The 25844-nt window shown below is 39.1% G+C and overlaps 1 protein-coding gene across 1 annotated transcript in view; it reads right to left on the bottom strand.

The window, feature by feature from the left end:
- Nucleotides 1-23896, bottom strand: part of dnah9l (dynein, axonemal, heavy polypeptide 9 like) — a 35656-nt gene extending 11760 nt beyond the window's left edge. The window contains exons 1-58 of the mRNA XM_086173119.1: nucleotides 23600-23896; nucleotides 23018-23161; nucleotides 22712-22902; nucleotides 21226-21421; nucleotides 20908-21007; nucleotides 20495-20706; nucleotides 20184-20417; nucleotides 19745-19912; nucleotides 19411-19527; nucleotides 19128-19265; nucleotides 18393-18513; nucleotides 17954-18159; nucleotides 17393-17497; nucleotides 17114-17305; nucleotides 16589-16789; nucleotides 16179-16514; nucleotides 15989-16066; nucleotides 15762-15817; nucleotides 15432-15552; nucleotides 14711-14880; nucleotides 14372-14594; nucleotides 14159-14275; nucleotides 13906-13992; nucleotides 13644-13802; nucleotides 13420-13503; nucleotides 13180-13338; nucleotides 12861-12983; nucleotides 11980-12102; nucleotides 11584-11808; nucleotides 11261-11479; nucleotides 10885-11055; nucleotides 10589-10714; nucleotides 10407-10514; nucleotides 10193-10324; nucleotides 9950-10110; nucleotides 8916-9072; nucleotides 8651-8796; nucleotides 8412-8528; nucleotides 8195-8333; nucleotides 7854-7946; nucleotides 7374-7568; nucleotides 7162-7239; nucleotides 6701-6833; nucleotides 5629-5756; nucleotides 5013-5161; nucleotides 4760-4910; nucleotides 4463-4594; nucleotides 4183-4356; nucleotides 3900-4104; nucleotides 3141-3306; nucleotides 2911-3013; nucleotides 2327-2464; nucleotides 2107-2208; nucleotides 1727-1888; nucleotides 1520-1603; nucleotides 916-1025; nucleotides 586-748; nucleotides 336-459 (exon numbers count right to left, since the gene is read on the bottom strand). Coding sequence (XP_086029245.1) covers nucleotides 336-459; nucleotides 586-748; nucleotides 916-1025; nucleotides 1520-1603; nucleotides 1727-1888; nucleotides 2107-2208; nucleotides 2327-2464; nucleotides 2911-3013; nucleotides 3141-3306; nucleotides 3900-4104; nucleotides 4183-4356; nucleotides 4463-4594; nucleotides 4760-4910; nucleotides 5013-5161; nucleotides 5629-5756; nucleotides 6701-6833; nucleotides 7162-7239; nucleotides 7374-7568; nucleotides 7854-7946; nucleotides 8195-8333; nucleotides 8412-8528; nucleotides 8651-8796; nucleotides 8916-9072; nucleotides 9950-10110; nucleotides 10193-10324; nucleotides 10407-10514; nucleotides 10589-10714; nucleotides 10885-11055; nucleotides 11261-11479; nucleotides 11584-11808; nucleotides 11980-12102; nucleotides 12861-12983; nucleotides 13180-13338; nucleotides 13420-13503; nucleotides 13644-13802; nucleotides 13906-13992; nucleotides 14159-14275; nucleotides 14372-14594; nucleotides 14711-14880; nucleotides 15432-15552; nucleotides 15762-15817; nucleotides 15989-16066; nucleotides 16179-16514; nucleotides 16589-16789; nucleotides 17114-17305; nucleotides 17393-17497; nucleotides 17954-18159; nucleotides 18393-18513; nucleotides 19128-19265; nucleotides 19411-19527; nucleotides 19745-19912; nucleotides 20184-20417; nucleotides 20495-20706; nucleotides 20908-21007; nucleotides 21226-21421; nucleotides 22712-22902; nucleotides 23018-23161; nucleotides 23600-23896 — 8749 coding nt within the window. The remainder of the gene's footprint in view (nucleotides 1-335; nucleotides 460-585; nucleotides 749-915; nucleotides 1026-1519; nucleotides 1604-1726; nucleotides 1889-2106; nucleotides 2209-2326; nucleotides 2465-2910; nucleotides 3014-3140; nucleotides 3307-3899; nucleotides 4105-4182; nucleotides 4357-4462; nucleotides 4595-4759; nucleotides 4911-5012; nucleotides 5162-5628; nucleotides 5757-6700; nucleotides 6834-7161; nucleotides 7240-7373; nucleotides 7569-7853; nucleotides 7947-8194; nucleotides 8334-8411; nucleotides 8529-8650; nucleotides 8797-8915; nucleotides 9073-9949; nucleotides 10111-10192; nucleotides 10325-10406; nucleotides 10515-10588; nucleotides 10715-10884; nucleotides 11056-11260; nucleotides 11480-11583; nucleotides 11809-11979; nucleotides 12103-12860; nucleotides 12984-13179; nucleotides 13339-13419; nucleotides 13504-13643; nucleotides 13803-13905; nucleotides 13993-14158; nucleotides 14276-14371; nucleotides 14595-14710; nucleotides 14881-15431; nucleotides 15553-15761; nucleotides 15818-15988; nucleotides 16067-16178; nucleotides 16515-16588; nucleotides 16790-17113; nucleotides 17306-17392; nucleotides 17498-17953; nucleotides 18160-18392; nucleotides 18514-19127; nucleotides 19266-19410; nucleotides 19528-19744; nucleotides 19913-20183; nucleotides 20418-20494; nucleotides 20707-20907; nucleotides 21008-21225; nucleotides 21422-22711; nucleotides 22903-23017; nucleotides 23162-23599) is intronic.
- Nucleotides 23897-25844: the final 1948 nt, after the last annotated feature.

Genomic DNA, 25844 nt, shown 5'->3' with positions numbered 1-25844 from the left:
CCTTAAAATGCTGCATGGTGATTTTCTTTGTACAAAAATGGGAATATTCATTTTCTTTGTGGTCAATCAATATCAGGTTTTATGTAGCATCCCAAATATTTTGTGATAGTTTTGGTTTGACAATGAGCACTGGAGATAACAAGGGGAAAGCAGGACTTGTGAAATTTTAGTATTTGCTTTCATTCTGTTGGAGGCAAACTTTCAGGACCTTTGTTGAAAAAGAAAATCAAGCAGAAAAAGCATTTCTTGTTTCAAACGGATGGTCTTGCTCAAGTGCCTTGAGCTGTTATTCTTTCCAATACAAATTCTGAATTGAACAAACTGCATGATCAAACCTGAAGCCAGCATATCATTGATGAGCACGAGGAAGCGTTCGTCTGGAATCTGGGCGTCCGTATGAAGGAACACTGTGCCGATGTTTTTCACTCCTACCTTCATAAATAAAGCTGCTAGATCACTCTGGAGATTCAAAAACAAGCATGCAAAAAAGGGAGTGAAAGCGTAGACTTAAGGCTTATTAGGTCTCTTAAATTCTGTAAGGTGATTGTAGGACGTCACTGTGTTCAAGCTATATACATGTATTACCTTGAGGTCATATATGCCATAACCTTTTCGCAGTGTGATCTGGAAAACTTCGAGAGTGCTGAGAAAGGCAGCCAGACGACAGAGGCTCTGTTTGCCACTCCCACCAACACCTACCAGCAGGGCGTTACCGAAAGGGGCTTCAAGGATACGGCTAATGCGACACCTGAAAACAAACATTGCAACCAACAGCATGCAAAAAGGCTCTTTGGTTTATTTAACAATCGGATCAATCCTCCCTATTGCACAAGAGCAGATTGTCCATGTTTGCATGTTTGACTGTAATTCGTGTGTGTTTGTTTGTCTGTGTGTGTGTGTCTAAGAGTCTCTTACACATGCTGGATGGCTTCTTCAAACAGAACCAGGTCCATGACAGCATGCAGTTCATTATAATGCTCAAGACTGTCAGCAAGTGTCTTCTGGAGTTTCTCCCAGTCGGAAACCTGACAAGAAAGCCAAATACACAAATTAACTTGGTGATGCTGCGTGATGGCAGCAACTCCAGGTATGATAATGAAATCTAGTTCTTATCAACAGTTTAGGAAGTTAACTTTCAATTCAAGCCGATTATACAACTGTAATTAGTTTGTTAATGAGAGCAGTGCATTCATCCAAACAATTTCCCTGACAGATTAGACGGGACAGAAGAATTTATTTCACCCACCCTTTGCCTTGAAAATATTACAGATATTAAAGTGATTGCAGTCAAAAACAATCTAACTCCATTTTAATATCAAACTAGTAAAGAAAAAATAAATGCTTGAATGATTCAACTTGGAGTCCAGAGCTGATTACCATGGTGGAAGACAGTGCTGTCAGTCAGTTAACCTCATTTTTGGCATTTTGTATGCTGTGGACTTGGGTTGTTGACTGGGGAGGGTTTATTCAACCTTCTTTGATAATTGCAAAATAAATTAGTGTGTATAATGTCTCTTACCTGGTGATAGCGAGGTTCTCCCACTCCCTGAGCAAAGTGACAGTACACCAGTGGCTGGTGAATGAAAATTGACTCATCTATACCCTGGAAAAATCGAGTTTACTAGTTACAACTAAAATATCCAAAACTGCACCATGATTGCTTGGTGTTCTTTACATTGTTGGATTTTAAGGTGTTGTGGTTGAAAATGAGGATATTCAGATATACCTCAAAATATCTCTTGCCGGTGTCGAGAAGGATTTTGTTGAAAAGTTCCACATCTTTTTCTTCCATAAGTTTATCTGAGTAGACCCTGGAGCTCTCATGGAGCCAGAGATGTACAAGTTCATTTGGGTATCTAATACACTCAGGCAGGGCGAACAGGATGCCCTGTGAAAAAAGATACATGGACTGTATTAGTTATATGCATTACAGTAAAGTTTAACTACTATAACAGGCCGGGTTCTTCTCAAGGACGTATGTCTTGTTGCTCCATTCAAACTCTAAATATGAGGCAATTCCCAGTGTTTAAATCATAGACCTCAAATAAATGAAATAGATATTTTAGGAGACAGCCTTGGATATTCATGCTTCCCAGCTTGTGGTACCTGAAAGATGTTGGAAAGGTCTCGCAGGTTGAAGATGTAGTGAAAGCGTATTGCCGTTGGGAGGAAATTCTGACTGATTTTTTGGTGCAGACATACTGCTGCCTGGATGAGCAGAATTAATCGGAGGATCAGTGTACAAATGGTTCGAAGCACATTTAAACAGATGGGCATTGTGTGGAACATAATGAATGAATGAATGCATAAATATCTGCAAGTATACCTGTATGAGGGTTCCAACAGAGCGGGAGACCCCATAACTGAATCCTCCCTGTAGAAAGTGGGCTGACAAGATACTTGAGAAGATGGTGGACAAAGCATCTGCACATGGAAAATGTACTGCAAATACAGAGAAGTGCCTCTGGAAAATAGAAGTTGTGAGAACCATTAAAAAAAGGAAACTGCCTCTTTGTATAGACAAATTCACATACTCACTGCTAAGTCATACTGTTGAACTTTGCGATATATTTTAATGTCTTTTATTGTTACTTTTTAGTTTTAGCTCACAACTTCTGTGCTGTTAGGATTATGATTATTGTCTCCATTTATATAGCGTTTTCATCAGCTCGCAGTTTAAAGTCTTTTACACTGTATTACATCAATTTGCATGCATATGCACGCACCAATGGCTGTAAAACTACCATGCAAAGCGCTAACCAGACTACCAGGAGAAAGTGTAGGGTCTGTGTCTTCCCCAAAGACACATTGGCAAGCAGATAGGAAGAGTCGGGAATTGAACTGCCAACCTTTTGATTTGAAAGACATGCTAAAGTGTTTGTATTTACTGTGTACATTTTGTTTGTTTACCTGTAGTCTAGGGTTTATAGAAAAGCTTCCAGCAGTTGGATTCATACAGGCTATATACTGGCAGTTGTGTATCTCCTTCACCACCAGCCGTTGTCTGTCATACCTAAAAAGATTTGCTTTCTATTGATTCAGCTTAGATCAAGAGTTTAGTAAATCCTGCGTTATATAGAAAGATGATGCATATTTTTAACTTGGACTTTAAGAGTTTTCATTATGTGCATTTGTCATACCAGTGATTATAGTCCAGATGTTGACGAATGAGTGTGTGGGGCTGGACGGTTCCATACACGTCCACCTCAGGCATGTTCAGGTCATCAATGAAGTAGATAAGCCTCTTGGCAGTAGGAGGGGCATATTTACGACCAGCTTTCTTCTCCAAAGGTTTCTCCAGGACACCTGAGGGGCCAGATGTTTTTCACAAGAGAGTTCATGGAATTGTTTTGGGGGGTAATTGCAGTACTCTCATATTCTGACTGGAAGGCGGGTTTACTCTTGGGAACGGGGACTAAAAAATACAGTGATAAATTAATCTAGTTTGTGCATTTCAAGCTGGTTATGAAGTTAGTTAGTGTGAGAGAGAAGGAGGTTGGGGACAGGGTTAAATGGAAAGAGATAATTTGTTGTTGCAACCCCCCTTTACTCATGGTAACAGGTTGGAATGTTATTAGTTGCTTGAAATTTCAAGGGAAGATATCAAAAGGACTTGGTAATCCATTTCCTGTGTGAGACAACAAAACTAAGCTAAATTAAAAAAAAAACATCTATCCAGTTTAACAAAACACTTTTAACCTTATTCCTGATCCTTGACAGTGACTATATCAGGGGCATTTGTGTCTGCCAAGTCACTGCTAAGCAAATCCAGAGTGAGCATTAATTCGCTTCAGTCAGAAAGACAGGGCTCAAGATTTAAACTATATTTTTCCAACCCCAAATGATGTGCCACTTCCCTGTCCTCCAAAAACATTCGTGCAGAAACTCGGTTATCTTACGCTGCAACATTGCTGAAGTGGTGTAGTAGTTGAAGGGGACTTTTGCCACCATGAAATCTTCCTTTAACTTGGCGACTTTATCAGAAACCAGAATGGTCTTCCCTACTCCCGCATTTCCCACTAACATGACAGGTTTCCCTCTCTGCAGCAGCAGGTCCATGAAATAGGTGAGACAGATGGTTTCTGGAGTGTGCACCAACATTGTCTGAAAAAGACATCATATGAACTGTCTGACAGGGCTTGTTAAAAATGATACAATTTCTTGTGTCTCCTCCAGACACACCTGCAATGGAACGTCAGGCTCCAGTTCAAAAGGCATCATCCTTTCACTCCAAGGAGTAAATTTTTTTGTCTCAGAGTCGATGAAATAGTCAAAGACGGTTCCCTGGGAAGGAAACTTCACCGCTCTCATCTCTTTAGACCACCAGCGGCTGAATTCAACACGATAGTCATTCAGCTGGACCAAGTTGTCAGAGAGCATAACCAGTTAGAACAGCACAATCATGCGAAAAGTTAAAAATTACAAATACAGAAGTCATTCTGGTAAAACAGTCACCACGCACATGATCCTGAAAGAGAGCCCCTCCAAAGGCCCAGACACAGGCGAAGACAAAATAAATCTCATAAAGCTCCCTTGGTGAGTCCGCTGGAATGTTAACTTCCGTCAGTAGGCAGTCCAGCAAAGAACACAGAGTCTGATTGGGCAATACAAAAAATATAAACAATAAATTGGCAAAACACATTGATATTATACAAGAACAAACTCAGAAATGATGAAAACTTAATGCAAATTATATCTGTTATAAAAAAAACTTGACTTTTTAGCTAAAAGGCAAAATACTGCATGTGGCTGTCCTCACTTGCACCATGCTGTTTTCTGGCATCGGAGTGATAGTTTTCAGGTTGCAGCGGACTTGCTCAAGACAGTATGGCACATACTTATCAAATAAGATTGTGAGGTTTGCCCGCTCTGATTGGGCCTGTCGGGTGTCAATCCAGCTTGTCACGTAACTGAGAATACAGCGGAACAGAGGTGCTGAACACGCCGCCCTGATGTTTAAGAAAAAAATAGATGAGTATGTATTTATGCGTGCACAAATGCCTTTTCCTTACGAGCTCCAGCCAAGGTCCTGTGGGTTGACATAGAGAATTCCAGCTCTGGACACAGTTGCTGGAGTCGCAGCTTTTAGATGAGATATCTCAAAGACAAGACGCATGGTGGAGGATAAACTGATCCTTTCATTACTTGCCAAAGTCAGCACCTTCACAAAGAAATGCAAAACAGTTTTCTTTTTCAGAATAACAGAGGGGATCTAAATATGCTCAGATGCTGTTTACTCGTATTCATTTGTAGATGCTTTGAAGAAACTTCTAGGTGAGAAAAAACATTCAAGCATCTGGACAGTGGGAGAACACTGAGAAAGAATACAATAAATCCAGATGCATATAAAGTCTTTCTGCCTGTGTGTGGCCAGTTTGGGTCATTATGTTGGACATTTACCCTTTTAGGTCCACCTCAATGTAGGTGGCGATGTCTAACATCTGGGTGGATTACATTGATTAGATCTCAAAATGTGAAGGCTTTTGTAAAACATATTTTGGATGTTAGGAAGCAGAACATAAGTAATTAGTGGCAAAGGGAAAGAAAATAATCACTCATACATATCTGATAAAGTGGATGTAGTTCTGTAACATATAAGTCCATTTAGTTGCCATAATGGACATTAACCTTATTGTCATCCATTACTGTGTTTAGTGACTCAATCCACATTGGATCAATATCCCCGTCCAAAACGATCCATTTTGGTCCATCATGAGTAACCGAGGCCAGCTCTCTCATGGTTGATGAGAAGACACCTAAAGCAGATACATAGTATGTCATATTGATATTGCAATTTTTTTTTTTGTGCATTCATACGTAAAGCTTGTTTGCTTTCCACACACAACCTTGGCATGAAGTACAGAGTCCTCAGATAATATCGGAAATGCTAGTAATGTAATTGATTGCAATTGCGCAATAGGAGCCTGTTTGTAAAACTGCCATAAATGTTGGTCGGATGTTACATTGGTCTGTTAATGTGTTTAAATAAGGAATGGCATAATAATGACCCAATGTTCTTGGGTGGGAAAAAAAGGAATAGTTCCATCAGGGTGAAGACGGCACCTTGATACTAACAGAGTGGCATGTAATAAGATGATGCAGTGCCTTGAGAAATGGTAAACAATGATGAACACGCAGTTTTCAAACACTACAAACAGTTGGCATGGTGTGCTCCTTTATATGCTTTATTTTACTTTTTTTTATAATCCATCTCCTTTATGCTATATTCACATATCATATTTGTAGTTTTGATAGATTGGGTTTATTTTGTTCTTATTGCAATCATACCGTTCTCTGCAATCTCTTCTTGCTAGTGTTCTGTATTTAAATATGATCGCTAAGTTCACATATGACTAAGCCTACCAATCCCTTTGAGGAAACTCATACTGATTTTGGAAGAGCTGCCTAAATCAGGACATGCTGTATATGAATACGTCCTTACATTGTGGAGCAAAAAATATTGCGTGTGGTTTTTGCATACTGCAATTTCACAATATTCCCCATGAAAAGGAATTTCAAAAGCATTTGGTTGTGGTTCAAAATAGCCTTTCAAACTAATCCTAATTAGATATTTAGATATATCCCCCATCCTCCAAAGCCCCCAAACAAATTCCGGTTTCACTCAGAAGTAAGATCTGGAGGCAGCACAGCTGAGGCTTCATTCATTTTCATTTATTGCCGATCATATCAAAATCCTCACCATCCTTCCACTCTCTGGTAGCAGGGTGCAAATAACCAAACAATTCATCTGTTGTCACAGCTTTTGGGTTGATGTCAGTCCATACAGGTTTGAGCTTCATGTTTGCATAGGTTCTATTGAGGGTCTTTAAGATCTGTTGAATTTACATAAGAAAAGTGATACATTTTGCTCAGTCAATTATAAATTCTACTCATACAGACTCAAGAAATTTTCTTAACACATCTTTTATAGGTTCAAATAGATGAGCAACTCACTCATATGGATAGAATGGAACTTTATTAATCTCTTGGGAGACCCTTTTTTCGGGACTTATAGTGTTTTGGGGAATAGTAGGAATGCCTTGACGAATATCTTATTCTATATCCATTATGTGGCATTTTCGTTTCTATTAAAATCAAATCTATTTAATAATGACTCAAATGGACACAGGTATTTTAAAAAGTGTCAACACTTATGTAAACCTGGCTCTTTCCCGTTCCTGGGCCTCCTACGACAAACACAGAGTGTCTAACAGCCAGAAGCTCCTCCAGTTGGGTCACCTGTAAACACAAAAGCATGGAAATAACAATTACATAATGCACTAACAAAATGAATGCAATCATTTACAAATATGCATTTCTTCTCATGTGTGATGAAAACAGCCCAATTTAGTGTGATTGCAAAATGCAGGCACCTTCAATATAAAATTCTCCTCAGGTTGCAGTCGTAGATCACTGATTGACTGGCGGACAGCATTTTCAAGCTCTGGGTCTTTTTTCCGGGGTACATCCAAATGAGGAAAGAGGTCACTGATAAGCCCGAGGAATATGGGTACATCACTGGTCACTATCTTTGGCAGGTTGAAGTCCCTCAGCGCCCGCATCAATACCTAAATAGAAAATGATTGTGGGTGTCCAGTAAACATCAATAAAAAAAGCAATATTTTTCTTCTTGCTTCCATGGCCTCTCTGGTGTGATTGGCTAATTATTTGGAGCTGTAGAGATGTCTCACCTCCTTCCAAACAATTTACAATGGAAATTATTTGGAGATTCTCTTTTTGCGATTGAAATATTGCAATCATCCAAAAAATCAGCAACTCACAATAATGGAGTCCAAGATGATTATGGAGCACAATTGGTAAGAATTATATGTTTTCCCTTTGATGATGCTTACCTGTTCCTCAGGTCTGCTGCGGTCCTCTCTTTTTAATGATCCAGCCACAACCAGAACTGACTTGATGGCCCTTAAACCCCAATCATAATGTTCCTGACGTATATTGAAAATGAAATAATAAGCAATCAAAAATGTTCATATTTGTTGAACCTCTGTTGGAGGTTTTAAAACCAAAAGTACAGACATGGTAATCAGACAGCAAGGCGTTCTCACATTGGCAGAAAGGGAAAAAAAAATGTTATATGAAACAGAATAATCAAAAAAGGCCTTTTTACATTTTTTCAGGCTTAATTGTCATATGACTGAAAATGAAAATAATGGATTCCCTGAATTGCTCTTACCTGTTTTGACAGCAGCTCTTTGCACAGAGTGTAAAGGCTGATGAACTTGCGAGCCAATAAACGAGCGTCTATGAAACCCTCCGCTACCAGCATAATCTCACAAATCAGCTCAAAGTCTGGGATCACCATTGCGCATGGTCTGAGGAGTGAACAAATTAGCTTTATTTTTCCCATTCACTTTAGCTATCTCTTAAATTTCTTTAAACATACATCAAACCTAAATAAAGCTTTGAGGTTCTCTGGGAGCTCAGCCCTGCCAGCGTAACCTGGGTTTAGTGTGATAAAGATTCCTACTGTTGACTTCAGCTCTATTTCCTCCCCCAGGAAATGGAACCTAGATCAAAATATTGATGTTTACATGCCTCTAAATAAGTGATCTCAATTTAGACCCGCAGATTCACACACAGAAAAAAAAGGATTGTTTGTAATGCAAGCTTTTTTTTTTTCCGAACGTACCTCTTTTTTTTGTTACGTACAGCATCTTGTATAGTTTTGACCTGCACTGCTACCACAGACAGCACCTCCACTGAGATCCTGTTAAATTCATCAAAACAACCCCAGACTCCCGTCTGTGCAAGACCCTTATAAATGTTACCTATAGACTAAAGGAGAATGAGAGACAGAGAGACTGTTTACCAAAACTATTAAATACAATAAATATGAAAATGTCAATATTGGGCATGTGGTATGATTGTACGTTGGACAAAATGTGCTCGGGTACCTTGTAGTCCATTTGTTCTGAGCAGTTAAACACATATACCATGATGCCCAGGGACCGTCCAAGGTCCTTAGTGGTTTCTGTCTTGCCCGTTCCAGCTGGGCCAGATGGAGCACCACTCATAGTCAAATGTAGCGACTGGGTAAGAGTTATGTAACACCTGAATGAAGCACAGTTGCAATATTAAACACCTCATTATAGCAGCAAAATGGATTTAATTAGTTAGTGAATTTTTAATAATGTCATATTAAATCATTGGTGCACATACAGTTAGGCCCAGAAATATTTGGACAGTGACACAATTTTCACGATTTTGGCTCTGCAAGCCACCATATTGGATTTGAAATGAAACAACTACAATGGAATTCAAGTGCAGACTTGAAGAGGTTTAATTCCAGGGGTTGAACAAAAGCATATGATTAAACATGTAGGAATAGTAGCTATTTTTATACAAGCACTCCTCATTTCAGAAGTAATTGGATAAATAAAGATAACCCTAAGTAAAATGTTGCTTTTCAATATCTTGTTAAGAATCCTTTGCAGGCAATGACTGCCTGAAGTCTGGAACCCATGGATATCACCAAATGCTGGGATTCCTCCTTTGTTATGCTTTTTCAGGTCTTTAAGCTCACATTGATTAATAATTATAATTTTATCCTGCATACGTTTTCGTAAACAACTAAAATAACAAAACTTGTGTCACTGTCCAAATATTTCTGGGCCTAACTGTATGTAAAACAGTCATTTCATTATAGCGTAGCCATGAGTGCATGAGCTGGTTTGCATTTGCTTCGTGTTTGAGCACGTTAACTTATGTGAACTTTCACTTAGCATAATGAAGTTTATCAGGAAATTGCAATAACTCAACTCTGTCCTGGCAGCAGAAACAATCAAACCCCTAATATGGTGGAAATCCTCTAATTCCATTACAACATTATTAAATGAATATTCACATCAGAATAATAAGTTGAAGCTTGAAAAGCGTGCATTGTGCCTAAGGATTGATGCATAATAAAATACAAATTATGTCCAGGTACCTGTCGGTGAGTGGGGTAATGACCAGTCTATTTGTGTTTCCCAGATATTCATAGCCATACTGGAACTGGGCATCACAGATATTAACATAACAATTGTGAGATTTATCATCCCAGCAATGGCGTAACTGGGAGAGCCATGCAAATGCTTGTCCTGTTGTCACCTACAAGACCATGACCAGAGTAACTTATTTGTAGGAATTTATTCCAAAACATTGTAATTTTCATGATTTATTCAAGCATTACCTTTTGAGCAATGAGATTGGAAACAACATCTCTAGCATGGACATCAATTGTGCAAACAGTCATTATTTTTTGTCTGTCCCCAGGGCTCAAATCCCCAAGCAGCATGTGGATAAGCGAGTTTAGCTGTGTGATCTAAAATACATTATTTGGCAACAGTTACAAAAGAGACATCCATTATTTTTTCCAGTGTCTGACACTGACTTCCTTGCATTACCTGTTTTCTATTGTAATCCTTGAGAGCGCTGTCATAGCCCTCCTCAACCCTTGCAAATGCAATGCCCACATCTGTGGCCCACCATACCTGACTCCCTGTCAACCCAACCTACATGAAGAAAAATAAGCCGTATCATTTAAGGATGGTTATCGATCTAAATGCATTTCTGCATTAGGATTGACCTGTGCAGGGTAGTCAAAGAGCCACTGGTCTCTGGGTTTGTCCTCGTAGGCTGCGACAGCCTCTTGAATCTCCTTCCTAACTGTACAATGCATGGTGCTCTCCAGGGCACTCAACCAGCACTCAGCCTTTGTAAAGAACAAATAAAAACTATTAAAGACATGGAAACAAAAAGGCAACCATGCCACTTGTTCAAAATTCACAAATAGAGTACTGAGAAACAAGTTATTCCATATCTGACATGCTAAAGTGATAAGCGAATGCAGAAGTAAATCCAGTTTATTTTGTCTCTCGGTACCTGCCCTTCACAGACACAGGACTCGGGGAAAGGAACATATTCTCCCTCCCGACTGTACATTCCCGTAGCAACAGCTTTGCGTTCTTCCTCCATTCCTCCTTCACCCCTGTCTGACTCCTTAAAGCGAAGATCCGCTATGTTGTCAAACAGTTTAACCAAGTGTCTGGTCACCTGAAAAATGTTCAAAACCTGTCACTTCCAGAACTGGTTTAAAGTTTATGCCGATCACAATCTTGTGACTGACAACAATTAAAATGAAAAAGGAAAACATCCGAAAGACTTGCAATGCAAAAAGCAATGTTGCAATGACCACCAATGTTGTAATTATATGTCTGTCTTGTACGGTTTACTGAAATTGTTTTCTGTTTTCTGTCACCTGTTTGGGCTGCGTTCCCTTGGAAACGATCTCCAACAGGTCAGATGCTGAGACGAAGTAAAATCTGGGGAATGTTAGCCTCTTTGTCTCCAGGTATTCTGCCAAAGCTTTCTCGCATACAGAGAGCCTCTGCTGCAAAGCCTCCAGGTTCTCCAAGAAGTGATTTTGGTTGGTGACTTCTACCACATTGCTATTCTTTACCACCTCCGTTATCAAATTCTGGTGAAGACACAGACCACGAAATGGACAGATAAAGAGAGAGGCACTGCGATATAGTTAAACAGACGTGTGCGGGCCAGCTTTTTGAAGCTCAAATGAAATACCTGAAAATCCGTGTGTATTCCTTGAAAGCGCTCAGCATCATTAGCTAACTGGCAACGGATGTCATGGCTGTTGGTAAAGATGCTGTTGAGGTGGGCCCAGGTCCTTTGCACGGACATCCAGGTGCAGATGACCTGGTCAGCCACCATCAGCTTTCTCTGCCATCCACTCACTTCTGTCTGGAAATATTCCACATGTTTACTCATGAGGATGTTTTGGAGCTGCACCTACGGAGGCATGGAAGAAACAAACATGATGTTCTAGGTCCTGGTCATTTAACAACTGTTTTCACATGTAGTTACTTTATATTAACTATTCAGAAAATAACTGTTTAACATCGGTATGAACATCAGCGAGGATAATGCTTATTGTTTTGGATTTCATGAGTCAGCACTTACTTGGTTATCTTCAAGTGTTTCTATCAGATTCTCATCTGCTTTTAGCAGAGGGATTCCAGTGCTGATGTGAGTCTCATAAGACAATGACATACCACTCCATGTATGGGATATCTCTGCCAAAACCTATAGAAAAAGCAGCATAGAAGCAGCTAGAAAACAAGGAAAATGGTTTCCAAAAAGGTTTCACAAAAGTGTATTTCAAATTGAACTTAAATGCTTGCAGCTGTACTTGCAGCTTTAGCTAGAAAAGGTTATTCCTGTACACTACATTTCTTCTGCAGATTAAAATCTTTGTTTGCGATTTAGCCTGTAGGCTTTCGGTTCCTAGATTTCCTATTGAATAAGAATAAGAATAAGAGTAAGAGTAAGAATAAGAATAGGAACAACTTTATTAATCTTGAAGGAAATTGTTGTGCCAGAGTTACAAGTAAAACATAGCAATGATAAATAATAGTAGAAAATTGTATAAACGGTTAAAAAAAAGGGTGGGTGGGTGGAGAATAAGAAATACAAATAAACTATAAAGTGTCTAAGTAACAAGTCAAGGCTATAAAATGTCTTAAGGTCTTAAGTACCAGGTGAAAGATAAGGCGTGCACAAGAGTATGAAAAAATATTGCACTCTTGTGGACTCACAGGTGGACTGTTTTGTTCTTGACATTTTTAGGTTTTGCTACCTTTTTTGCAATAAGTCCATGTTATTTTGCATGGCAGGATTTTTCTTTGATAACTTCTGTCTCAAGACTTGAAATTTGTACTTTTGATAAATGAAGTCTATATAAATAGAAATATATGTACTGACCATACATGTACCACATCTATGGTCATTTGTATTTATTGGTAAATGTGAATATATATTTTTACTGGCATATAAAGAAATACCTTCTCGATGGCCATTTCTTTCACAGCTTTGTCCACAATGTTTTTGACCTCGTCCTCCACACGGTGAAGCTGTAATTCCAACAGGTCCCCTAGGGTGGTGCCCTTTCCCATGACAAACCTCACCTACTCACCAAATGAAATACATGACAAACATGTCTATGATCAGGTATCAGAGAAAGATAATTGGGTTCAGTGAACTTGACTGAAGATGACAGGCTTGAGCACAAAATGTGTGAAGACCGGATTGCATTGGATCAGATTTGGAAGGGAATTTGAATTAATTAGTCATTACTGAAATGGATGGAAGCAAAAGAGATACCTGGGTGGTGTTCATAAGCTGTTGCCAGTGTCTTTCTCTGACAGCTGAGTTCTGCAGTTCGTTGACAGCTCTCAGAGACGTCAGCAGGTTCTTCACAGTTGACTCTAGTCCTATGTAGACATTCCACACACGCACTTCCTTATCCAGCATCTTCATTTCCTTCAATGTGTAGCAAAGCATAAATATAAGACAAACACTTTGCGTTACTAAAACTGATTTTTCTCAGGTATCTTGTTGTACTTTAGCAAATCTTCTAAGCTCCATGTCCATCTGCTCAACATTGATCTCCTTCCAAGGTGTCTTGGTCCAATCTTCTATACACGTCTGGTATGAAGAACACAAATACATTTAACACTCAAACAGATGACTACTACATCAATTAATTGACTTAAATGACTAAATCTAATGTAATGTGAACAGAAAGCCCTTAGTAAAACAATTTGTGTGACACTCAAGTATAGTACCTTGACAAAGATGATCATATCCCAGACTGCTTTCACAAGTATGATATCAGTGCGGCACTGACGCAGCTGCTTGTAATCTGGGAAGCTCACTTCAAACAGAGCTGCTGTGTCCTGCAAATCTTTCATTTCTGCCTCCATTCCTCCCACAGCTTGATCAGACTGAAAGAAAAAAAAAACACACACACAAAACAATGTGTTTCAGTTGTATCATATACTGTAAATTACCTTTAGGCCAAAACGAATTTGTTTCCCGGAAGCTCACTTTATCGAGTAGTCTATACGGCTCTTGCACGTTGCTCTTAAAGATAGCTTCATTGCGAAAATTTTCCCTGAACTCATGTTGCTTGACCTATAAATGAAACAAAAAACAAAAATATTTTTGTGCGGTTGGCGGGGGGGGGGGGGGTTCTGGTTCATATATAATGCAATGTGAAGGTTAATATGACAGATCTTGAGGTCTTTCTTTATTGGTATTTGGCTGACAAACATCTGTCTCTGTTTACACACAAACTCACCTCAAACCGGAGACATTTCCTACGTATAACTGAAACTTCATTGGATTGTAGTGGTGCAACTTCATGTTTGACCGTAAATGCAATTTTCTGCAGACTCTTCCATTTCTCAGGCAGCTCCTAGTGGTTTGTAAATGAATATCGAATTACAGTGACAAATGAACATTCACATATGTATTAGCTATAAAGAATAGAGGCGCGTATTTAAGCTCTTACTTCTAGTTGTGTGTATATGCTCTCAGGAAGTTGTTGTCCATAGGTTTTGAGGAGCTCAGCTGTAGATTTGAGAGGTTTAAAGTGCTGTTCATTGCTGATCTGTCTGTCCCTAATGGCCATTAAATGTCCCATAATGCTCACAAGGCCTGCATAGTCGCCCTCTGACACTTTTTTGGAGAGGCCGAGGGCTGTTTCCAGGACAAAGGAGGACAGTTCTCTGACACTGTGGGAACGGCACAGAAGAGAATAATGTGAATAATGTGTAGTGGAGAAGTAAAACCGTTTTAACATGATCAAAAGAGTCTAAAGTAGGATTGCCTGTGAAATAACGTTTCTAACCTCTGGTTCACGTGGTTGAGCAGGTGCTCCTTAAACATCCAGCTCCATCTCTTGATGACATTCATAAGTGTGTGCTTAAAGGGTCTGATGTCCAGCTGTAGCCAGCCACAAATTACCCTCCCATCCTCCATTTTCCCCACTTGTACAAATAGAGACTCAAAAAGATTGATCTGTAATAAAATAAAGAAATATGTTATTCAAAGAGATACTTGAAAGGCATTACAATTCAAAAATTAAATAGATAGATTGAAAGCAGATACTGTTACTAAAAAATCTGATAATGAACAATACGCTGTTATTTGGTCTATATGTACATATGCATTCAAAATGGTTTTGAAGTAAAAGTACATTAATGTAAATATCCATGCCCACAGTGTGTTATTGGTTATCATATACATTAAAAAATAAGGTTGATTTGAAAATATACGTTTGCAACAAATCCTCTAACTCAAAAATGGCCGAATGTCATTTTCTGTGGACATTGGCATTTAAAGTTTTCGCAGATTTCGGATTTTGATTTGTTAACGATAAAAGAATTAGGCAGCGATTGTTGATATTCTAAATTGATCTTTGGCATTAGTTATTCTGACGCTGATTTCATGCTAGTTTAAAAGACATTGTTCTCCGCCGCTTCCTGCTTTGACTGCAAGTGTAACAAAATCGATCAAATCTCATATCAGCCAATTTAAAACGCAGCAGGAAACACAAACGTGAGGCACACTTGTTCTTTGAAGTTTTCCAAGGCTGGAGGATTCTTCTTCAGTTCATAATCCGCATACAGCTCAGCTTCCTCTGCACTTAACACATGGCTGTACAGCAAGAACTGTCTCATAAATTCGGACCTATGGATGTCCAGAAAAGAAGATCAGAGTTATAACTTAAGAGTATTCAAGTTTTTAGCAATCTTAAGAAGCACATTGTGCTGTGAGGCTGAAGCGCTACTGTGCCACCCTCACTGAGGGCCATTGATAGGAATTTAATTTCAAGGAGTGTACTTGTGGATTTAGTATATTTTCTTACAGCTCTAAAGACATTATGATAATATGCTAACCTGTTATCCGTCCACAGATAGCGGTAGCAAGCAAATGATGCTTGATATTCTCTGACCTGAAAAATATGAAATTCACATGCACATAAAGCTATTAGATATGACACAATATGTGATTAGCTTTCTTTATAGCCCAAACAAACTCTGTTAAAGATATTACATTTTGTTTCTGCCAATCTATAATTGATTCAATTCCATTATTCTCTGTGTGGCAAAAAAAAGCTACTCACCTTAGAGATAGCTGCTCGCGCTCTTGATCGGATTAAATGGCACATGTCTGACAAGTCCTGCATTTTATTTATGTCATTCTTGAGGAAAATAATGAAATATGTTGAAGAGATGCATGTCAGCAGGGAAACTGATTTAATTGTTTCATATTTTCATATTTGAATTAAACGGATGAGCTTAAATGAGCAGCACCTGATAATTGTCCTGCTGTTGATGTCTTGCCACTCTGGGAATGAAAGACGCCATGTTCATAATGTTGGCAACCATCTTATCTACGATATCCAAGAAGCTGCCACTTTGACTGAAGTCCAACGGGGGGTCAAATGTCAATTCCTTGCCATTGAGTACCAGGCGGACGTCAAACAGCGGTGAAATGTGATTTGTTGCATCTGTGTTGTCAATGAGGTACTGAAGGGAACATCGTACTGCACTACAAAAGCCCGTTAGGATAATCCTGTCCACATAGTCAGTGTAGGCATGCCACTCCCTGCTGTCCTGGTCCGATACACCAAGCAAAGACTGATTCTCCTGAAGATGGATGAATTGGTACGTCTGAAAATGATTTGCACTGACAGCAAACTTGATCAAGACTATGACGATACCTGCAGAAGTTTGTGTATCTGCTCCCCAATACTGGTAATTAGAGCTTGCTGTTTGGCTACACTCTCTTCAATGTCAGAGAAAAAGAGAAGAGTGGAATCTTGGCTCTTTCTGGTAATAAAGGCTTGATGGCTTATTCTCCCCATGAGAGATTGGATGGTTTCCACATTTGTTTTGCTCTTCTGGACACGACTTGAAATGCTCTGGTGAAAGCAAACGAGAGCTGTTACGACCACCAGTTGTATTTGACCAGGTTAGAAGCTACGAAGTGGTTTTGTTTATGTGCAGTTTCCCGAAATAAGGGATGGAAGGGATAAACTTGCCAGGTTCATGGGAAGGTAATAACATTTTACAACATCATTTCTGATTCTTTTTGAATAAACTCTACTTGACCGAACACCCTTTAAAATCACACCGAAGTTAGAGGTACAAAAAAAAAAAAAAAAAAAATCACACTGAGCAGTCCTGAACTTAAGCTGAAGCAATTGAAGAAGAACCTTGTAAAATTCAACATGGGTAAGATTTACCTTGACAAGATCTCGTGTGCTTTTAATGTAATCCTGCAGGTCATCCTGTGCCCACGTCAGTTCTTTTAGGGCTGGTTCTAACTGACATCTTACCCTATCCATTTCATTTTTAACCAATCCCAACTCTACAGCGAGAATGGTACTATAGAGCTGGTTGTACCACAGGGTCACCAACGTAAGCGTCTGTGTGTGCTGCAAGAAACGACATTTCGTGAAAAAGTCTGCGCGTACTTTACAGAATCTATCCGTGACTGATAAACATAGTATCGTTGTACTCACCATGTAGAATCTCTCCTGCTTAGAAAAGAGATGAAGTGCAGCTTTAGGGATATTTTCGCTCTTTAACATACCCAGATACTTAACTTCTCTTAGCACTGACACCAGCTTCAAATGGGAAAAGGTAATAACCATCAAATCCAATTTTTTTTTTACATTCACAGAAGAAAATGTAAATAGACACCACTATAGGTTCAAATTATTCCTGCGCAGATTATTGAATGGTGAATGAAACGATGACTGTCTTTATTTGAATTTTAATGAATTACAGAAATATAAGATATTTGCAGACAACTTTAAAAACGCTTGGCTGAAACATTTAATTTCTATATAATCCTACTCAATTTTGACAGGTTTGTAGACATATTCGTCCTACACATGGCTGCAACCCTTCTTGAAATGCTCCTCTGCTCTCTGTCTTTCTAAGTGTGCAAAAGTCATCTTAAATTTATGTGCAAATTTAAAGAAAAACTGGGTCAATGAAATCCCTCCGAAGAAAATATTTAAATTTATTAAGGTCCTGCATTTAACTTCATCTTTAACTTCGTGAAACGTTATATTTACAGCAGGACTGAAGTTGATCCGGTACAAGCCGGTGTTGTTATCGATTGTCAGCAGAGACTCTTGGAGATGTTTCTGACAGGTTTCTTCCAACCCTTCGGTCCACTCAGTGAAAACCTCCTCATCCTGTTGTTCCAAAACTTCCAAAACACGCTCACACTTCTGGAGGGCAGTGTCTGCTTCAGCACTCTCCAAAGGCCTGCAGCCAAGTGATGAATAACAAAACATTTTGAATTAATACAGTCAACCACTCTGCCACCCAGCGGTCCATGACATTTACCTTAATCTATGGGATGAATAAATTCTAAAAAAAACATTTACTGCAGTCAGTCTTTGATTATGAGATAAAACTGTTAAAAAAAGGAAATAAATTCATTGCCAGATTTGTAAAATATGAGTCTGTATGAGGGATAATGTGTGTACAATAGTGGAACTAATGCATACATTTGAGCCAGTTGGCATAGGTTGCTCCTGCTGGTGAGGATGCGATTCCGAAGCTCTTGTGACCATTTCAGCCTCCCAGCCACCAGAGGCATATTTTTTCCCAGGAGTGGATAGCCAGACTGCAGCTGAAACACACAGACTAATTTTTGTTGATGATTCTACTCACAATTATGCAAATGAAAAACTACTTTGGAACATATAATTGGCGTGTATGCTGTATTTTCATTTTTGGCAAAAATACACTTTTGTAGTTTACACTAATGAGGGAACACGAGTGAAAACATCACCATCCCTATTCCCACCAAAAATAAATCCGTACTTGGTTGTGTCTTCATATTTTATGATGAGGAACTTGTTGTTATCTCATTAGAAGTTTCATCCAAAAAAAAAAAGATCTTTGAACAGTAATGTATTTTCTTACAGTGCTTCTTATTTAATGGTGATTAAAAGATGTTGTTGATCAGGACCATTGATTCCCATCATTTTTGGTAAGCTGAATAACAGGAAAAAGGCTTCATGTTTTGTAATGTAACAAGGTTACAGACTTGGGGTTCTCTCTTAACGTGAGAGACTGTGGGATTACCGTAAATAGGAAATGTAATTTTTAAAGTTGGTGTGTTCATTTTTTAATGGACAGATCTTAAGGAAGTTTAATAGACTGTATTTTGAAGAAAATATATATTTTTGTATATTTCAGCAAGGGGGGAATTTGATTCCGTTCTCCATTACTTACCCCATTTCTGTGTTGGTCAAGTAAAACCTGGCATTGATCTACTTCCTGGTTGAACATGGCCAACAACACATTGTAGTTTGGAGAGAATAATTGGTGGATTCTAGGTCTCTCAAGGAGGGTGCCAAAAATCTTTAACAACTGGAAAGGAACATGTAATGACTTTTTAGTTGCCTCATTCCTCAGTAATCCTCATTGCGAGGTGGAAAGTGCTTAGGACATTTAATCCCTTTGCATATGCACCTGACCATATATTTACCAATCAAGTAAGCTGCAATAGGCATACCTTAAAAGTAGACTTTAGGTTTTTCGAGTCCTCAAAGGCCAAATTGAGGACAGTACCCAGCCGTAGATCAAAGTCTCTGCTTTGCTCCATGAAATGCCTGTGGCGATGCACAAAATCCTGCACACAAGATGAAAACACATGAAAAATGATTCTCAACTCGAATTGATTTGATATGACTATCAGACAGTACATGACAATGTTACTGTTATCGTCACTATTAATGACCCTGCTGTTTAACTGTGCTAGCAGTGACTCTAAACGAAAAGCTGAACGATGTGTCAACTCAAAAACAAATGTATTATAAAGGTATGCGCGACATCTTACGAATCCGCACATCATTATTATAGTCCAAGGGATCGTATTTGCTTTCTCGAAGAGCTCGCCAGCGGTCATGAAACTCCTCATTCATGCTGAAGATCATTTCGCTGAGGACCTTCCCCCTGGATCCACCCAGTTCAACCTTTTCCAGCTTCACAAAGTCCAATGCCGCTGCAAATAGATCCTGCCGTAGAGAGGAAAACAAAAACAGCGCATGACACGAGCATGATCACTGGATGAAGGTTAAACAGAAATTTTTATGAGCCCATATTTGGAAGGGTAATTATATCCAGGATGGACTTATTGTTGGCAACGAAGTCAACTCAATATTTTTAAACCGGTGCACTCGCTGTTTTTATTTAATAACAAATATAGGGTAACATTATATATATATATCATATATTCAAATGCTCCTGTGAAAGCAGGAATAATAACATATTTGTAAAACCATGCACCTCAATCATTAGCAGCCTCTCCATGATACGGTCTGAACGCTGGAACACAAGAGAAGCTGGGAAGTCCCAGAGTTTTATGTCCTGACTTTGTCTGTAATATGTGGGAACACGCTGGCGGTATGTGTGAAACAGCTGTTTGAAGGTGCGCAGAACCAAAATAGTTATTTTGATTCTCTCCATCCCCTCCTCCAGTTCCATCTTAAATAGTTCCTCTGGGATAAGGTAAGCAAAGGCCTGCAGGTAAACATACATTCACTTAAAACTATTTGTCATTGTCATTCTCATTGACGTCCAGAAAAATGCATCTCTACCTTTTCAATGATCAGATTGCAGAACTCCTGCAAGAGGACTACTATGCGCTTTGGAGTGCAGTAGTACTTTGACTGGCTCCAAATGAGGCAGACCGTGTGGAAGAGAGGAGGCAGCAGAGTATCTACCTGAGAGAAACTTTTCTCCTCCAAACAGCTAATCGTCCTCCTGAGAGGGCGTAGATACAGATCTATATCCTCAGCTTCCAGCACAGCTAACATAATCACACGGAGAAGTACTAATTATAACAACAGGCATGTAGAAGATTTTAAAGCACTGATATTCTTTGCTCATTTATATCTGAATATTTCGTCCTGACAGATTGTAACATGTGTGCGACATGCTTTAATGATAAACACAATCTCCAAGTACAGGGGACAATAATTAGTGATGAGGTAGAAAGATTTTTATCTACCATCATTAACTTTGAGGGCGATGTCCTTGAAAACAGAATAGTAACTGCTCTTGACTTTCCTGAGGATATCAATGATCCGCTCCACTTTTAAACTTTGAATCTAAAAAAAAAAAAACCACCATAATAGGATGTAAAGTTACAACCTGGGCTGACAGATGTAAATAATGCATTCCAAGTTGTGAAAAATATTTACAATCTACTGACATTTACGACATGGTTTTAAGTAATGACCATGAGGTATGGACTTCAGACATAACAAGAGTCTTGGATCTAATCTGGAAATTACGGTCTCATTTCACAGTTTTACGATTTACTTACTTGAGACTGAATGCCCAGGAGATTTTTCCGCTGGCTTGTCCAGAACTGGAGCTCCACACTGGGGCCTGGATGATCTCCTTGGAGCAGTGCTTTAGCAGAGTCTCTCTTCAGGACATCCCATATCTGTCCAGACCACTGGACTATCAGAGTCTCTATGGAGTACAGCAGACCGCGGTCCAGAGGCCAACCAGTAGGACTGAAAGAGACAGCGGGGTGGTAAATAAGAATAAGAATAAGAGCAACTTTATTTATCCCAAAGTAAATTGTTGTGCCAGAGTTTCAAGTAAAACATAACAATAATAAATAATAGTAGAAAATTGTATAGACAGTAAAAAAAAAAGGGGGACAGAATAAGAAATCCATGAAATATCGTATGAACATAGCAATATGGTATGTGTCAACGCAAATTACAGAAAGCAAACAATGGCAAACAAATACAAGAGAGGACTATCAACAGGGATGAGAAACAAATGTTATTTAAAAAAAGGATGTTTTTCAGATGTCTGAATTTGAGCGTGGTTTTACAATTTTCATGGATGAGTCAGACTTGCATCTTTTGAAATAAGGAGAAATTCTAAAACTGTGAAACACTTTTTATGAGGCGATCCAAATCTAATCACTTTGAAAAATATATGTATAGAAGAACATTTCAAGAGCTGACAGGTGCACAATTACCAACAAAGTCATTATTTTCACTTATGTTTTCGTGTTTAATGACGTCAAGTTCGACATTTAATCCAAGCAAACAGTAACAGTTTACTCAATAGTAAAAAATATCCTTTTAATTATTTCTTTTTAAACTCATCACATCTGGTCCTCTTATGAATAAATAAATCAGGTAATTCATTAATCAAAGAAAGGAAAGGAGACACCAGCCTGACCCGAACATCACTTCTGTCACCTGTGCGTTCGAGGCTATTAATGGGCGCGATGCAAAGTGTGGGATGCGCGCATTGAAAAAAACATAAAAAAAAGTTTATTCTGGTTTGACTTAATTTAATAGAAAAAGCGGTAAGTTGCATATCTATCTTGGAATTAATATAGTTAATTTTAGATACTACACTCAGCAAACCGAAGGGTTCTCCATCTAATATCTTTGCCATACAAACTCACATTTTGACAACATTGAGGGAATAAAAGGAGACAGACAACTACCAAGGCCATAAGACTTGAAGTTACGAGGCTATCTTCGCAAGCCAATATCGTCCAGAAATACATCTGCACTTTTATTCTAAAGCTTATAAGGGTAATTTGAAGACGTGTAGTGACAGAGAGGTTGTTATCAAATAGGAATCTTAGGTTATATAATATGAATTATGAATAATAAACATCAAATACAGTGATTTCAACACAAAATATGTACAGGAAGGCTGAGTTAAATATTTCAGTTTGTGTGGGTTATTTGCAGCTTTACACCAAATCATTCTTTAGAGCATGTCCCCTCTTCTTACACTACCAAACACGTGGAGTCCGATGGACTTCTGACCTGAGCACTATGTCTTGAGGCCTTGCTTCCTCGACACACAGAGGCAGGGGCAGCAGGGTCCGTCCCTCAGCGCGACCTCTCAGTGTCACCAACCTGCTCCTCAGCTTCTCCAGGTGCCTGTGGATGTCCTCAGTCACCACTTGTGGCCACTCTTCGTGGTTCAGACTGTTGGACAACACACACACCAGAACCTATACGGGCAGGAGGTATACATTTTTATAGGCCGGAGACTGCCGCTCTACTGTGAATGCAATGACTTCTCAGGGAACAAATGTTAGTGTAACATGACATTTGGATGGAGCCCACCTCTGAAATGACAATGGGTAAGTGCTCCATGGGGAACCCGGGCACTTCACCTAATCGGAGCTGGTGTCTGAATCCTTGGCGAGCAACTCTCTTTACACCCTTCTTTAGTATGCACAACAGCTTGGTCCTCCATGGCGGGGATGCCTTCACAGATGCAGAAACAGTAGGGATGCTTTCGGCGGTATTGAAAGCACCAGAAATAAGTAGACACTTATTTCAAAATGTTCTCATTAGATGCAAAGAAGACAGCATCCTCAGGAAGTTTTGGGTATTGGCTTGGTGAAAAGCTGGAATAACTTTGTGATATGCATATGTGCATATTATTACTCCTCCATCATTTTCTGAATAATTATTTCCGCTAAAATGCTTTTCCACTCTGCCAACGATATAATAGTGTTTAGAAGGGGGTGATATATTATGCAGTGCATTTAGAAAATAGATGCAGAATTTGATTTACTATTTACATGATAACTGTGCCTTAATTTGTCAGCAAATTTCTGGGGATACAGATGTGACCCGGTCTTTGAACGCAGTCGCCCGAACGTTTTTAAAAACGAATGTCACGTCCTGGCAATATTTTACCTGAGCATCGCCTACATGCAATGTTCCTCCAGGTCCGGTGAAGAGCAGGAGCCTGCTGCTCCAAATATGGTCCAGGAAGTCCAGGAGGATATGCTGGTTTTCTTCTGCACCAATAAAGCGGTTCCATTTATCCGTCTTTATTCGCAAAACAGAGAAGACTTGCTCACGAAGGAAGTCCACCCTCTCGTCCGACAATACCACCCCAACTTTTAGGGAGATTTCCTGGGGAATGCGCATGCTCGCCCCTCCATTACCCAAACCTCCACTCTTACTGCCACTCCTGAGACCTTCACCCATGACGACTTATCTGGAAATGTATGTCAATGTAGATAAATGTCAAAGATAGGAGACAGAAGAGAAGAAGCAATCTGCCTAATGCACATTCATTCATTGTAGAGTAAATGTCAACTACCAGGAGCTAGAAGAAGTAAACACTCACTGTTATTCCTCCAGTTAGGTCAGGTTCAAAATATGTTGTTTCACTTATCATTAATGCCCTCTTTGTTCATCTCCACTGGTTTCCATGTTAGTATCCAGTTCTGACTGCCCTCAACTGGAAAAGTGATATGCATGGGTATTGATGGTGGTCCAGGTAACCATGACGAAGCACAGTGGAGGCAGTGGAGGCATGTATACTGTATAGCCAGCAACTCTATCCTGTAACCTAAGCCCTTAGGATAGCAAGCAGCAGTGACATTATCAGCGACGGTAAAATAACACTCAACTGTGCACATATTGTTTGTCCGATGATGCAGCAAATTATCATATTTGGTATGGTTATTGGTAAATCCTTGGTTCGACAATGAAGACTTTTTAATCTTATAATGGTTGTCAGTGTGCAAATTCTGAATTGATGAAATGATGGTTTTTAACATTTTTAGTCACGGGAAAAGCATGCTTGTTGCAAGAAGTTTTAAGTGTTCCTTAACCACTAACCACATGGCATTTGCTAAATGCCATGTCACCACATGGGGGCAGTGTGCTACAGTACTGATCACAATGTCAGTAATCCAAAGTGACCCTTGCCATGACATCCTATTACAAATGTTATGCCATTTATGTAAAAACATGGAAAAATGGGACATTTCTCTAACTGTGTTACTTAAAATATCAAAGCAAAGATTAACCTTTTAAAGATAGTGCGCTTCAGTTCAACATTAATATTTGGATCCAATCAAATTGGAGTATTCAATGGGCTAATTGGAGAAAGCATAACTTTTGACATTTGAGTCAATTTTTAACCTCATCAATTTAATTCATATACAGGGTTATGGAAGCAGATGGATATTTTTACGGAAATGTTCATAACACAGATCCCCATAGCAGACCACCCTATAACCAAAGCCTTTTCTAAAATTTTAAATTGAAATGGGGTTTAACTAACTTCCCATTAAACGTAAGTGTTTGAGTGTACACAGCTCCTATATTTTTTGCAAGCACTTATGTTTCATTTAATGTTCCCTTTAAAACATTAAATATTTTTGATGGAAATCATTTTTCATCCTACATGGTACACTGTGGATTTGCTTAATGGATGTTCATGACCTTCTAAAGTTTATAACCTTCATTTTTAATATAAGTGGTTTAACAATCATTAAATGTGAATATTTCTTTTGAAAACATCACTGGCTATAGCAGCCAATAATCCATGGCAGTTACCCAGCAGAATTCGTCCCCTCTGAAATGTATTATCCCATGCCTTTTGCTATTGCGTGATTCAATCCATATCTGTCCATGTCATGTGCGTTTGCATGTCTGCTCTTCGGTGACGTTCATTCATGTGAATGACGATTCTGTGATTTTGTCTGAATCAATACTTGTATATGAACGGTTGTTTTTTTTTTTTCTATTATAAGATGACCTATGAAGTTGCGTGCTTGAATGCAATGGGCTTGTGTATGCAGTATATATCTGCCTGGAGCTGAAGGCTTGTGGAAGAGTGTCTCTTGGGTGTCTCCACACTCTATCTAAGCCCATTTGAGCCTGCTGACAGAAGGAGCATGACTGCCCATCTCTTTGACCTCATGCCCAATGTCAGTTATGCTCTGTGGGGATGGAGGCCAGAAAAAGAGATCTTAGGACAACATGGGAACAAGAGACACTGGAAAGAGAGCCAATAGAGAGACAAAGAGGAAAAAAGGAGAGGTTGTATGCTGAAGTGGAGAATGAGGAGGGGCAACCAGCTAGCAGAATACAAATGAGACAGAATAGAGTGATGAAGGAGCACAAAACCAACAGTAGAAAA

Source organism: Fistularia commersonii, chromosome 25 (assembly GCF_037954325.1).
Source record: "Fistularia commersonii isolate RoL2024-O1a breed Wild chromosome 25, RoL_Fcom_v1.0, whole genome shotgun sequence".
Lineage (NCBI taxonomy): Eukaryota > Metazoa > Chordata > Actinopteri > Syngnathiformes > Fistulariidae > Fistularia > Fistularia commersonii.
Note: the sequence above shows the minus strand (reverse complement) of the source record. Positions and strands in the feature narration are given on the sequence as shown.